We start from the raw sequence: 14,555 nt of genomic DNA, 5'->3' as shown, positions 1-14,555 counted from the left end.
TACAGTTAATAATCCAACTCGTCTCAATAATTGAATACAATACATAATTTAATGCATGCCAGCAGACGGCTCAAACTTTATCTAAAAAAAAAAGCCACACACCCCTCCCGAGTTGGTATGTTCCACCGCGAGCCTCCCTCGGGCATTTACGACACTCATGTGCTACTTTGTATTACTATACTTTTTTTTCATTGATGTTAATGAAGCAAATAGAAGTTGACACGCCAGTACTACAAAGAAAGCTACATTTACAGTAATTAAGTAACCCCCCCAAAAGTTCCTCCCAAGCCTCTAATTCGTTCACGTGTCGTCGTGACCAGCTGAAAAACAATGTGTATCATAAAAGATAGAACTCGCTAAACCGGACTTCATATATCATGTAGTTATTTAGCCACGCTAGTCATTACTCAACAGGCAGAGCGTGAAAAAGGTTTGAAACGCCACGTTTGGCTCTCCTGCGATGGAAAACTCCACTGCAAACGTTACATAGCGGAGTAATTCAATCAATTCACGAGAAATCCTGTTAGGGATAACTTCAAACACGTTTCCAGGGAGATGGAGTGAAAAAAGAAAAAAACAATATTTGCAGTAGGCTATCACACTTCAGAGGTTAAAATGAAAGCCTGGTATTCATGCTGGTAGGGCAGCCAGTGGGCGATGGCATAATGTCTAAACCCCTTATAGGTTAATATTATGAGTGGAATAAATGTGTAGCTTCAGACGTGTGTGCCAACCGAAAAGCCTTGAGAGTGCTGACGATAGTGAATGCTACTGCACAGCTTAGTTCAACCTAGCGAGATATCTAGTTAGATTTGACTTCGTGGTGGATGAGGATAAAAAATACTTTTTGAGATGACAGAAAGAAATTCCATATCAACTCACCCTTAAAAAGAAAGGCAGGTTTACTGTAACAACAGATATATCTTACATGTTTTAATTGTAAATTTCAATTTCACATTGAGACTCTACATTCGTGCAGTTATTATCCTTTCTCTGTGTTTATGCACCACAATCCCAAGGCAAATTACTTTTATGTGCTACCTTAATGGTCAATAAACCTGAATCCGATTCAAGTAATCCACCTTCAGGAATGATGTTTCATGGAAAAACTGACCCCCAAAAAACCTCATGATTTCATGGCAAACCGGATGGTGGAGAAGTTTGTTTTGTTAGCAACAGCACCTGTACTCAAGGAGGTTCAGTACATATTTAAGTCCAATGACACAATGAAAACTACTCAAAGACCTGCCTATAAGATGTCTGTTTTAGTGACAGGATTTGATGGAGGAGGTTTTACTTCATGGGAAAATCTCTGAAAGTTGTAAACAGGGGCATAACATGCACATCCAGGCAGGATATTCAGAGCCTAGTAAAACTCCGGGCAGTAATTCTTGTAAAGCTTGCATGTGTTTACTCAACAGCGTGCCTCAATATCGGCGGTTCCTTGGACCACTGGCCCAGCTTGCAATTAAGATCCAGAGTTTGACAGTTATTAATGATGCCATTGAGAAAGGAAATGACAGGCTTCTCTTCCACAGAAAGCACGGCCTGTTACTTATTCATCATGTCAGACGCTCTTAATCGTGGTCCTCGGGACCACAAGTTCTGCTGGTTTCCAGTTTAGCAAATTGGGTGCAGGCTATTTTCCCACATGACATGAAACGTGGATGCAATGAATTAGCAGGTAAGACAGAAGAGTTGTTTTCAAACAGTGGACCAGGGCTCTCAACAGGGTATAGAATATTCAGGACAACTTATACTGTACATCTTCTTTCTCTTCCAGCCCTTTTCTACAATGAAAACAGAATAAATTTAAGCCTCTAGGCCTGTGATAACAAATCAAATCAAAGACTAAATAATAGTCTGGCTGAACAATTACAAGTAGCCTCAGGAGAGCAACATTACCATCAAATGTGGTCATTCAGAGGTAAACTTTTATACATAGATTTTACATTGTTTGGCATTCTGTGGACAACAAACGCAGAATTTCATGTGAACAGACATCACATTATCTATGTTTTAATTGTGTGTGAGCAATTTGTGTCGTGTGTCTTTTTAATCTAGTTTACATCATAAAACTTGAAAACATCTCCAATGAGATCAGTAATCTTAACAGAGTTAACAGATATGTACACTGGCATTGTCATCGAAACTTCAGTACCATTTCTGGAATATTATGTTAGATGCTGATACTTGTGAAGCACCATTTTTAAACATATTTAAAACTGAAACGGAATGAAACCTTCTTAATCATCTGTGCAACTGTATCACAAGGTTGCACTAGGACTCTAGATGAATGCAAAATTAATATGACAGCAAAAAAAAACTGCAGCACACAAAATCATCCTCTGGTTACATGTCGATCAATGAACTCGCTTGAAGATGAGTGCTGTCACACTGTTGCCCGTCTTTCCTCCAAACTGGAAACTTGGTGTAGGCAACTCCTGTACAAACTCAAATCCTGTGAGGCAACACAAAGAAAAAGGTGCTGGTGAAGATACGAGAACATCAACACAGATGCCTGGAATTTTTCCTTGTCGACTCTACAGAGGGGTTAGGAGGAGAACTATGAGTTAAGAACTATCCATCCACCATCTGTGGGGTTTCCTGGGGCCTTGTAAAGACAGCCTGTCAGTGTGACAGATGAGATCACAAGGCCCTTTGGTCCCCTGCAGGCTCTCCAGAGCGACTACACTTAGAGGAGTGACAGCTAATGGGAGCTTGCGGAAATTCAGACTTTACAATTCTGTTGTTGTCTTATGTTTAACAACCTACCAACAAACTTGTGGATGCAGTACTGTGTATTCACTGTAGGTCAGACAACAAAACTCAACATGTTTTTCCCCATTGTTGTAACCCATTTATACCACCTTAAATATCCATTTAAAAAGGTGCCCTGTGGAGTTTTCTTGTAAACAAACAAGTCATGTTTACATTCAGTGTTCCTCATGAAAACCCATTGTGTTCATCCTTGCGTGCTCACCAACACATCGAATGTATCCTCTCCTTCCTCATTAAACATTAGCAAAAAGAAAAACAATGTTTACAGCCATGTTTGTGAGATTACTGCATATCTTTGCATGGTCCCACCACCTGCAGATGAGTGAAAGTAGGAAACCATTGGCCCGACTATGTATTTCTCCACCCACACGCATGTGAATGTTCAAAATGCACAAGACAAACAAAATGAGGACCCACACTAGAGGTCAAAAACTCCACAGGGAACCTTTAACATTACAAGCACTCCTGTTACATATTTTTAGATTTGTAATGTGTTTCCCTCAAGGCAGCTATTCATTCAAGTGTTGAACCGTGATAAACTGCTTAAACAACAGCAAGGTAGAATCAAAGGCATAAGGAATTACTTGATGTAATGTTCATTTACGTGTGTGATCAAATGTCAGGTTTACACGGTCAACCTGCCTCGTATGATGGTTGGAGAGCTGCATACCCTGCTGAGAAAGGTATAAGCAGCTCTCTCATGAATTAATTAAAGAGACTCAACAGAATCTATCAAAATAAATGATCAGACACACAATTAATTTCCCCATTTCCCCTCACCTTCACTGAATCTGTCTAGTAGCTGCTCCTTTGTCCAGTTACAGGAAGTGATAGCAAAGAATCCGTTGTCCTTGAGAGCATCTTTTAGAGCTTGGACATAAAGTTTTTTGCCATCCGTGGAGTTGTCAGGGTTTAAGCTTATTGCATCAAATGTTCCTTTGTCGATGCAGACATCAAAACCCTTAAGCTCCCCTTGGCAGTTTAAGAAATCCATCTCCTAAAAAACAGAAGGGGGGGGGGGGGGGGGGGGGGGGGGGTTAAGGAAATATTTGTCTGTTGATCAAGTCTACAGAAAATATACAACGCCTCATGTTTAGTCTGAATCTTCAGATGAAGGGGAAAATGACCTGCAGAAAATATATTTCAGGATCAACCAAGATGAAATATATCTTTCCTACTTGGTTAACTTTAAAACTTAATCTCAACTGCCGACTCAACAGCATTTACTGCTGTGGAGGTTGCTGACCTACCATACCACCGGTGAAAGGGGCTCTTTATCTGGACAGAGGGCAGAACACCAGATCTCCAGGGAGAGCTCAAGAGCCACATACTTGCAAACCATGGGTCACAAAATGTGTGATTTATGACGGACGATCAAGTGATTCACTAGAGAGAGAAATGCCTATATGATGTTGCAAATGAGCTGTGTTAAATTTGAGTGCGAGCCTGCAAATAGAAAAAAACTAGGAAGATGTTGAAGGAATGTATGAAGGTGGCATGTCTAAGTCGCAGTCGGCAGAGATGAATTTAAATGAAGACGGCACTTGACCGAATGACCTCTGAGGTTAGATCTGACGAAGAAGCTTTTTTTTTTTGTTAAATCATGTGGCTGAAACTCCATTATACATTCACACAAACACACTCACACAAATTATTTTGGCATTCTGCAGCATTTAAAAAAATACCAACCTACTACTCTCTCAGACACAAGCTCATACAACCACTCCCCCCCAACCTGTTTCCAGCTAAGGTCAATATTGACTTCAGTGGAAGGCTTTCTGTCAAAGCAAAGCACACACGTCATTGGCGTGTGAAGCATACAACATATATTCAACTGTGTTGGGCACAAAGGAGAGGAAAACTCACTCATCACATCCCTTATAGATGGACCATCATTCATAACTTGTTTTTCTGGTATATACATGTTAGAAGACGTGTTAAATCCTGCCAATTCATTTGAGTTGGTTCCATCTGAATGGTGGGCAGACTTCCATCACATTCAGGAACTTCTTCCTATCCAACTCTCCCACATAGTAAACACAGGAGAGTTTCCTCTAACCGTCCCAGGTCGACTCACTGCATGCTGAAAGCTATATTGTATCATTGGCATTCACGATTCATTTAATATCAATGGCTGATTTGTGCATGGCACAGGATCCACCAGGTATATTAAAATATTACGTTGTGGTACTTAAACGGGGTGAATTACATTTTTTTGTCAGAAAATTGTGATTCATGCTGCTCACCTATCACTACAAATGGTTATATAGCTTACCGTCAATTAAAACTGTAAATGCTATCATTCAATATAATGGACAGTGTGCTGCTGTACTGTAGGTACTGTAATTTAACAGCTGAACAGGTAAAAATACGACATGACAAACAAAAACAGTAGGGCTTATTTTTGATTTTCCATCAGGAGGAATGCAAACAACAGCAACAAAACAATTGTCTGGGCAGATAATATGGTGGATGATACTAGTCTAAGTTAGCATCAGTAATGCCATAGTTTTAATGAAAAACATAATCGAACCCACCTTCACAGTGACATCCGTCAAGTCCTCAGCCTGAAGAACGCTCCTGGCCAATTCTACAGACGCTGCAGAATAATCTATCCCGGTCAGATTCCTGTATCCTTGTTTAGCCTCAACACAAAAAAACACAGCAAATAAAGAACAAAGCTTCTAAGTTATGATGAAATGTCTAAGAAAACCTAGCAGTCACTTACAAACTATCAATTAAAGGCTCAGATCAAACATATTTCCCTTTTAACCCCTAGAGGATTTAGTCACATAGATAGTATTTGACGAGGTTTTGAGAATGTTGAGATATTCTATCATCATCCCAATACAATGGAGGTGGAAGAGATTTGGATCATGGCTATCTAAGTTTTGAAAATTAAGAGTTTCCACCAAGAATATCCCTGTTAACTTGGATAATTCACATATGTTGCTATATATTTATGATTTGTTGATGCATGCGACCCACTCAGATAAAGTGTCTGTGAATTAAAATGATAATAGTGTCAAAATGTATTTTTACTTTGTTCCCACCAGTTCAACTAAAAAGGCTCCATTTCCAGTGCCAATGTCAAGAATGGCAGAATTTTCTGGGATCTTAGCTTTGTCCATCCATCGCAGCACACGGCTCATGCTTTCCTCGCCAAACCTTACAAGAAGACAGAATGTCGCAGACTTTAGTAATGACATCGGCTATTATCAGGAAGCAATAAACCTGCATTAAACTAATCTCTTGCTGGGGATCATCACATTTTGACATGATAAATACTCTGTAATAACCAGTGGATTATGATGGGTAATAATCTGGCAATGGCCATGTCAGCATGCCAATACTTTGTATATGATTACCATATCTCACCAACATCCCCAATGTCTGTGAAGGTCTCAAGTTCTTTTTGGTATGCATCCTGCCAGCTGCAAAAAGGACGATTACTGGCAATTAGCTATACAAATGCTAAAAGCATAGTCAACACAACCAAAAAATACGTGAACTGACTTAAAGTTTAGATAAATAGGAATTTATAACGCTCTAATGTTACACATAGCAAACATCACCATTTAAAAAGCCAAAGTAATAGTTACAGGCACACATCTACACCTCTAAATTGGCTCCAAACACACGGAATTCACATATATCTCCATTTAAGACTAAGCTAACTATCCAAAAGTACAATTCACATATATCTCCATTTAAGACTAAGCTAACTATCCAAAAGTACAATTCACATATATCTCCATTTAAGACTAAGCTAACTAGCCAAAAGTACTTGTTTTCTGGCTAACAAAATAGCTCTCAACCAACACAACATGCTGGACGTGTGAATGATGAATTGAACAATTGTTTTAATAATAAGTGGTAGTTCTTGCGATTTAGAAAACATAATATTTTGAAAGGGTTAGCATGATGTGAGTTAACGTTAGCTCTGTTTTGCTAGCTGTGGAGCCTGAATAACCAACCATCGGATGCTAACGTTAGTAACGGATCACAATACGACTTACTATTCCTTCGTTCCGAGCTTTGAAGGTTCAAAATCGGTATCTGAGCAGCTGTCGTCCTCTGGTTCTGAGTTATTGTCACTTTTCACTTCCACGCTTTCTGTAGCGACGTCCATGCTCGCTGTGTCAAGTCGTCATCGCCTACAGTTCCCAGCATTCGCCGGTGCGTTTGAGGAGCGTGCTCGCGACCGCAGGGGGCATCGGGATTGATCGGGATGTTTCCATCATGGCGGCATCCATTTCAGGTTATACTTTTAGTTCGGTGTGTTATCACAGCGCCAACAGCAACTCAGACCATGTAAGTATTCAAAATTATGTTGACAAACTATAAGGCAATTGTTGCTAAAGTGTGCATAGCTTGGCGGCCTGTCTGCTCGTTCGTCAACGCCGTTAGTTTATGTTGTTTTTCAGTGTCATCATCCTGTTGCTGGCTAGCTAGTATTGGTTCCGTCTATTTACCGGCGGTTATGGTTTAATCAGACTGTAGCTACAGATGCATGAGGCCAAACTAGAAGTTTTAGGATGGTCTCATGTCTTACAGCGGTATATGTGTTAAACATCTAGTTTCTCACATTACCTTGAAAGAGCCATAGATAGGAATACGTGCTATATCAACATGGGAACTGCTGTTGGGGAAAGTTTGAGTTCCAGGAAATACTCTGTAGTTAGCTACTTCCATGTTAGCTAAGCTCCAAGTCAAGTGACTTCCGTATGCCGGTGCAGCTGACGTTTACAGTTGCCTGGACCTGTCATCTGATATCATTTTAGTGTGTCCTCAATAATATGAAGTTAAGTTAACGTAGGGAATTTCATAACTATGTTACATGACGCCTTTTTGTTTTTGACGTTACCACACTGCTAGGTTAGCTGTTTAGCCACATAGCTAATGTCAGCTGCATTTAGCGTTATCAATATTGTTTAACACACTGACTAAACTGCATTTTTTTTTTATGTTTGTGCCTTTGGTCTTTTGCGTACTCGTTATAGAAGAGGATAAATGCGCTGTGGTCATCGTATGGGGAAAGAAACCTTTCACACTTAGAGCAATCCAAGCCAACGTCAGCGGTGTTTACATGTCAGACTTTTAAAAAGTGGGCTTGGACAGGTGGTTAATTGCTGTGTACGAGTTTGCCTGCATTCCTTTCATGAACGGGAAGAGTAAGGACACGCTGCTGTTTATTTTCCACCTCTCGTTTTTAGTAAAACATTTTAACAATATGAAATATTTAATTTACTTACAGCACAAACGTTGATTTTCTGTTGTTATGTTCCATGAAGGAGTGTGAATTTGATTCAGAGATTCAATGTATTTTGTTGTTCTGTAAGAAGTAAACCAATGTTCAAAACATGGAACAGAACATGGCAAGATTATCCACCTTCGAGCCTAATAAAACAGAGAAAATCAAATCCTCACTTTTTAGTTGTAACCAGAATATGTTTGGCATGTCTGCTCGAAAATAATAATAATAAAAATAATTGATTACAAACAGTAGAAAAAAATATGTTGATTAATAGACTGATTGTTTCATGTCTATGTTAGTTCCCTAACCACAGTTGTGTCAAAATGTATTTGTACAGGAGGGCTTCCTATTAGGAGATGTAAGGCAAGAAGAGACTGTCAGCATCAGTGATGCACAGATCAGCACTGCAGAATTGCTCCAGGTAGTAGGTAAGCCCTGAAACAGACAAAAACATTGTGGCATCTTTAGCAATAAGTAGCAACTGGTCAATGCTAGGTCTGTCACAGAAGCTTGGAGAGAATGTTGAGAAGTTCACAGGATCACAATTTAATAGGCCTTTTGTCTGTCACAGTAGGAAACGCGAGGGTGTAATTAATGACAATGCTCATTATGGCGGAATTTTATTTAGCTGCTTTAGCATCAGGGTCCTGGTATTTGGGAAACTTTGACAGAACAGAGCCATTATTAATTATATTAATTAAGCCTATTCTTTTTCTATAGGGAGAAGTCAAAATATATACTGTGAAAAAGTCCTATTGCACCTTTTCCCCAGAAAGCCACGGCTTGCTTATTGGAGATGCTAATTATAAGAGCACATTTAAAGAAGGGGATTAACAAAATATTTACTCTTTCTGACCTATCAATTCAAAATGAGCATTCAGTGTCGCTACAGGAGAGCTAAATTAATCAGTATTAGATTTAAATTTAAAAATGCCCAAAATATTGTAACATACGTATTATATCGATTTGTTTCCCCCCTTCACTTTTGTGGATTGCTTGGTCTTACTGCTTCCTGAATCTCTCCTCTACCCTTTAGTCCTACGAGGAGGTGTGTGCATTGAAGCATCTCACTGTGAAATGTAACTGGAAAGAAATGATGCCACTAAGCAGCCTTTTGCTGAGCAAATACTTCTGTTTCAGTCACAGAAATGTGCAGATGTATGCTAACCTCGTGTCTGCTCATATATATAATTTTGTATTGTAAACTAAAATGACTGAAACAGCTTTGCGAGTTCAGGTTTACGGTTTGTGGGCAAGTCATTTTTTGGCCATATAAACTATAGCGATCTTAATTAATATGATCAGGATACCTATGTCACTTACAGCAAGTTGCAGTCCTCCTTTTAAGTTAGGTCGTGGGGCTACACTTTGGCTCATGTCTTTTTAAAGATGTTGCATATGTGATGCTATGCAACTAAAACATCTGTCACTATTTGTTCCCAACAGAAATCCATAATCATGATCCTTGTGGACAGTTATTTAGGTAAGATATGAGCTTTTTATTCTCAATAAGGTGCACACAGTGTGGTTAGGTAGGTGAAAGCCGACAGTTTTGCCATAATCATTTAATTTAGGAAAACTTGATGTAAAAATGTTGTAAAACATGAATAACAAGGTAAGGTAGGTTGTTGAAGTGGCATTTTACAAGAGCATGTATTTTCTAATACATGTAGAGAGTTTGTGACATGTCTTATAATTGTTTTTTCCCTTATTAATAAGTGCATTTGTGGAGGTTAGCATGTATTGGCTTTGTTTTAGGTCATTGTAAATATACTGAGAATTTGATGCTTCAATTACCTTAAAATCATTTTTGCACACAGACAGTAGATGGCCCCATCTGACAAGATTGGGTAAATAAAGTAGGCCACAGCAGAGGAGGAGCAGGAACACCATGCATCAGTTTGAACTGACTTGCTTGTTTATTTTTCTCTCTCATCAGCTTTTATGACTACGCAGGCAAACTCAATGAAGAAAATCTCAACAGCATTCTTAAAGATAGGCGGAAAGTGAGTGGATTTAATTTTCAAATAAAAATAATGTAGCTAATGACCTGTAAAATGTCAGTGAAACAATTTTTGGATCAATTTAAAAATTACACAAGAACATGTACCATTGTTTTCAAATATATCTGATACCATTCCTCATTGAAGTATTTATATAAGTAGTTGTACAGGTTTCATTATCATTTGTGTAAGTTTTTTTCCATATACTGTTTTACTTCCAAGAGAGACTTTAAACACATTAGAATAATTTTAAAGATTTGTTTTCTTCTTCTGTATAGAACGTCATTGGTTGGTACCGGTTCCGGAGGAACACGCAGCAGCAGATGTCGTTCAGGGAACAGATCATCCACAAACAGCTGACTCAGCTGCTTGGTGTGCCCGACCTTGTCTTCCTTCTTTTCAGCTTCATCTCCACCGCCAACAGCTCCACGCACGCACTGGAGTACGTGCTCTTCAGACCTAACCGAAGGTAATAACTGCATGTTGACTAACTTACGCAAACACATGTTTGTGTGTGTGTGTGTGTGTGTGTGTGTGTGTGTGTGTGTATATATATATATATATATATATATATATATATATATATATATATATATATATTAATAGTATAGTGTAGTATTAATTTTCTGGAGGGGAAAAAGTGTTTTAACGGTGTTAACTGGTCATCTCTACTCAGTAGGTTCAACCAGAGGATCACCCTCACAATCCCAAACCTTGGCAACACAAGCCAGCAGGAATACAAAGTCTCCTCAGTGCCCAACACCTCACTCAGCTACACCAAGGTCATCAAAGAGCACGGGTAAGATTTCGACTCAACTTTCTTTTTGCATTGCACCCATGTTTACTGTGAACAAATGTTGGCGAGAGTTTAGACATCAATATGTACTGCTCTAATGTCTTTGTATTTTTTTATGTTGAATGATGGAGTTGATATATCTATTGATAAATATCTTTCCAGGGCTGAATTCTTTGACAAAGATGGTGTGATGAAGGATATTCGAACAATATTCCAAGTCTACAGTGCACTACAAGATAAAGTGCAGGTGAGCTGGATAACGGATAGCTGATTGAAGGTGTGTGGTGAAACGGTTTTCTCACTAGATGACTTTGTTTTTCTCATGTTTGTCTTGTTTTCAGGCGGTGTGTGGGGAGGTAGAACAAAGTGAACGCGTGAAGGAGAAAATTCAAGAGGATGTGAACAAACTCAAACAAGAAATTGCTCTCAGGAAACGCAAGGCGGCAGAAGAAGAGAGAAGTAGGTGCCTGGGTGCCTGTTTTGGATACAATGAACTGGAATTAAATTTCAAATGTGTGCTGGTTAGATACAAAGCTTAGCTTCATAGAAAATAGCAAAAAACTAAAAATATTAAGCTTAATTTCTTCTGATTTGATCCCTTTCCATCAGTCCCTTTTTTAAAAATATTTGATGAGCCAAATTTCTGGGCTAACATTTTGCAAAAATGTCCACATGCTTTATCTTTTTTACTAGTTACATCTTTCTCTCTGCTCCACAGGGCTCCGTGAGGCCCAAAATGCAGACTCTCACCCCATTTCGAAGGAGAAGACAGAAGCTTCTGAGGCTTCCCATCCCTCCAGGATAACTTTCCACACACCCTCTGCTCCGGAGCGGCCCAGTACCTCACCTAACCCGCCATCTTATTCTGACCTCTTGTCCCAAGGTGACTCTCTGCTCTCCTCTTCTTCACCACCTACCAGTGCTGCTCTACTCCCCCGGCCCCAAGCTGTAGGCTCCCCAGGACACCCTACGCCTGGCCCACTGGGGATGGGCCTGGGCCTCGGGCTGGGCCTAGGCCTGGGTGCCAGCTCTAACACTGTTACCACTCCCAGCACCCCATACCTTGGCAATGGTGACGGATCAAGCTCTGACTCATTAGACAGACAAGCTGCAGGACAGGAAGATGACGAAGATGATGAGGATGATGAAGATGAGGACAGTAGCGAATATGAGAACTTAGTGAGTGAAGCCGGTCATCTGCCAATGGTCGCTGCCAGTGTTTTAGCACAAGGTCGACCAGCTGCCCTCGGTCCGGATGGGGACGCTCGTGGCTCACAGACCACATAGGAACATGCCACAGGGTGTCTACTGGACAAAAATAAGTGACGCACCTTGAGAGGTGGGCATCTCAAGCAATCAAAGATAGACAAATATAGACAAAAGAAGTGCCAGTCCTGAAAGTGAAAGGCATGCACAGGTGGTGTCCCGCTGTGAGTGTTCTTGTCTTAGTCTGATCTCCATTTTAAGGGGAAATTTTGCTAGGCTTTGTGGGCATAACAGGTGTGTCTCACTGGGGGTGGAAAGTCGTCTGTTTTTGTTTTTTCTTTCTGGAATGGGGTCAGTGTGGGTACTTTATTGTGGACGTTTCGGCTCTCTAGAAGGCAGGCCCTGCTCCACACTTTCTTCTGTATCTGTTTGTTTCGTTCACATTTGCATCACCAACTCTGAGCATCCACTCTTGCTTTACCTCTTGCACTATTTGTTTTGCCTTCTTTTAACGCAACCATCTAAGTAAAGCAAAATGAGAATATTTTGCGGCCTTCAAACGATTTTGAAAAAGTAGGCAAATGGTTATTAACTTTATATTATTTAATTTGGAATAATATAAAGTAAAGATATATAATTTCTTTAACATGCACATTTCTCTCATTTGATTTTGAACATGTTAGATTTTCTTTTCCAAGTTCCACAGTCTTAAATTAATCATACAATTGCCTATTTAAATGATGAAGAATAGATTTCAAACAAAATTTACTCTGCCACTTCTGTAATGGGTCCTTTATATATACATATATATATATATATTTTGTCAGATTAATAGTTAATCTAATTTGATTGACAAGAATGTCAATGTCTTGTTCCTCTTGGTTAACACTGAAATTGTATGCGCTTTGCTGCACTTAACATCTAAGATTTCTTTATAATTGTGCTATACCAATGCTGTCATGTCGTGCCACTTGAGTAGTCCTCTTTGACCACCCTGAGCCAAACTCGGCTCAGCATTTGTGTGTTGTGCGGAGCTCACAGGGCAAACGCAATGTACTGTAGCTTTACTAACCAGATGCTTAAGGTTCCCTTCAGCTGCTGCAACACCAAGAGCCACCACTAAAAACACTGCATCTGTCTGTTCTTCTTCATATAAAAACCTGGCTGCTACTTCCACTTCACAGTGCTGGTTGTCTCCAATACTACTGACCGTGATCATATAACCACTTTAAGCTCACTTCTCACTGACTTGTTCTCTATTAAAGTCATAATGGAAGGCTGATACCCCCTGTAGTGTGTGAATTATAACCATGGGAGCAGAGAGCAAACGATCACCTTCCTGTCTTGGCATAGTTGACAGCAGACCTCATGTATTCTGACCTGGTTGTGTCAATGTGACGTGTAAGGACCTGGATAATGTGATGAAAACCTCATGACCATGCTTCAATCAATATACAGTGCCTTCCACTCAGGGCAGTTCCTATCTGCACACACAAAAAACATTCACAGATCCCTCGAGGGATACAATTTCAGTATAACATATTGTGTTGTATTTGCAATAAGACTTCCAGCTTTTTTGCTTTAGTCATGCAGGTTTATGCCTCCCTTTCCACGATGTGGTGTTTTGTCTACCTGAAACAATCCTCACTGCTTCCTAAGGCTATTTTCCCTTTTTACTTTCACTGATGACGTCTAAGTGGACCTGTATCTCATGAATACAGCTGTGACTTTGCTTGCTTTTTTATTTGAAACTGGAACTATAACTGCAAAGTCAGTTGAGATCTGATCTTAGTAAATGATAGATCCTGTAAGGCAAAGATGGTATAATGTGTATGACTGACCTTTTGAACATCTGGCCCATATGAAAACAACTGAGCGATTGGGTGCTGGATGTAGAACACTCCTTGCATGAACAGGTTGCAGTCGCAGTTATATTCAGCATGGACAGACATTTGCGATGCACATGAAGGATGTCTTGATCAGCAGGTTGCACTCTCAAAGAGTGGGAGAAAATGTGCCTTGTGAATAAGCTCCGCTTTATTTACACGGCCTGTTTGTCATGTTTTCACCTCATTAATTTGCCCTTGTGTGTAATGCTAATGCATCACTTATTGGGAACTGGCACTCAAAATGTCCCTTAATAATTACACAATTGCACAATGGTAAAAGAAATGACAAAAATTGATGTGTAAGGAATATGGTTTCCTTTGAGTACTGGAATATAAGGAAATATGTAATGAATGTATAGTAGAAAGGGTCCCGGGTAGCACACTTACTGTATAAGATTGTCTCAGTTCAGTGTTGTGGTGGTATAGAGCAGCCGTTCTCAATGTTGGTCCTCACTCTTAATCCTTGACCTCAGTCCCTAGATGATTGTTTTTTAAATCTTTCTTTCTGCCATCGCCAGGTGTAAACCTGACCTGGCCAGAATGAAAAACAGTCAGGCTCTGGTGCTGAGAGCCACTTATACAAAACATGAGAGAACTTAACATTGTTAGTACCTCACACCTTT

At 39.8% G+C, this 14,555-nt stretch overlaps 2 protein-coding genes across 3 annotated transcripts; one reads left to right on the top strand and one right to left on the bottom strand.

Moving 5' to 3' along the window:
* Positions 1-997: 997 nt before the first annotated feature.
* Positions 998-6,957, bottom strand: eef1akmt2 (EEF1A lysine methyltransferase 2). Its single transcript, XM_084020665.1, has 6 exons — positions 6,801-6,957; positions 6,150-6,215; positions 5,835-5,949; positions 5,319-5,426; positions 3,562-3,778; positions 998-2,461 (listed from the first exon to the last, which is right to left on the bottom strand). The coding sequence occupies exons 1-6, from the start codon at positions 6,911-6,913 to the stop codon at positions 2,364-2,366; spliced, it is 717 nt and encodes a 238-aa protein (XP_083876791.1). The 5' UTR covers positions 6,914-6,957; the 3' UTR covers positions 998-2,363.
* An 11-nt stretch (positions 6,958-6,968) lies between these two features.
* Positions 6,969-13,325, top strand: abraxas2 (abraxas 2, BRISC complex subunit). Of its 2 annotated transcripts, none has more exons than XM_084020658.1 (9): positions 6,969-7,095; positions 8,376-8,466; positions 9,485-9,521; positions 9,978-10,044; positions 10,320-10,510; positions 10,721-10,840; positions 11,000-11,084; positions 11,179-11,296; positions 11,556-13,325. In XM_084020658.1, the coding sequence occupies exons 1-9, from the start codon at positions 7,024-7,026 to the stop codon at positions 12,122-12,124; spliced, it is 1,350 nt and encodes a 449-aa protein (XP_083876784.1). In that variant the 5' UTR covers positions 6,969-7,023; the 3' UTR covers positions 12,125-13,325. The 2 variants fall into 2 exon arrangements, with proteins under 2 accessions (XP_083876784.1, XP_083876783.1); XM_084020657.1 differs by having other exon boundaries at positions 10,718-10,840.
* The last annotated feature ends 1,230 nt before the right edge of the window (positions 13,326-14,555 follow it).

This window comes from Eutrigla gurnardus (genome assembly GCF_963514095.1).
Source record: "Eutrigla gurnardus genome assembly, chromosome: 11".
Lineage (NCBI taxonomy): Eukaryota > Metazoa > Chordata > Actinopteri > Perciformes > Triglidae > Eutrigla > Eutrigla gurnardus.
This window is presented reverse-complemented; position numbering and strand designations above follow the sequence as displayed.

Coding starts and splice junctions, on each gene's coding strand:
- eef1akmt2 (XM_084020665.1), bottom strand. CDS start 6,913: ATGGACGTCGCTACAGAAAGCGTGGAAGTGAAAAGTGACAATAACTCA. Junction 6,216..6,800: donor AAGCTCGGAACGAAGGAATA/GTAAGTCGTATT, acceptor TCCTTTTTGCAG/CTGGCAGGATGCATACCAAA. Junction 3,779..5,318: donor TGACGGATGTCACTGTGAAG/GTGGGTTCGATT, acceptor TCTGTTTTTTAG/GAGATGGATTTCTTAAACTG.
- abraxas2 (XM_084020657.1), top strand. CDS start 7,024: ATGGCGGCATCCATTTCAGGTTATACTTTTAGTTCGGTGTGTTATCAC. Junction 10,841..10,999: donor AAGGTCATCAAAGAGCACGG/GTAAGATTTCGA, acceptor ATATCTTTCCAG/GGCTGAATTCTTTGACAAAG. Junction 11,085..11,178: donor CACTACAAGATAAAGTGCAG/GTGAGCTGGATA, acceptor TCTTGTTTTCAG/GCGGTGTGTGGGGAGGTAGA.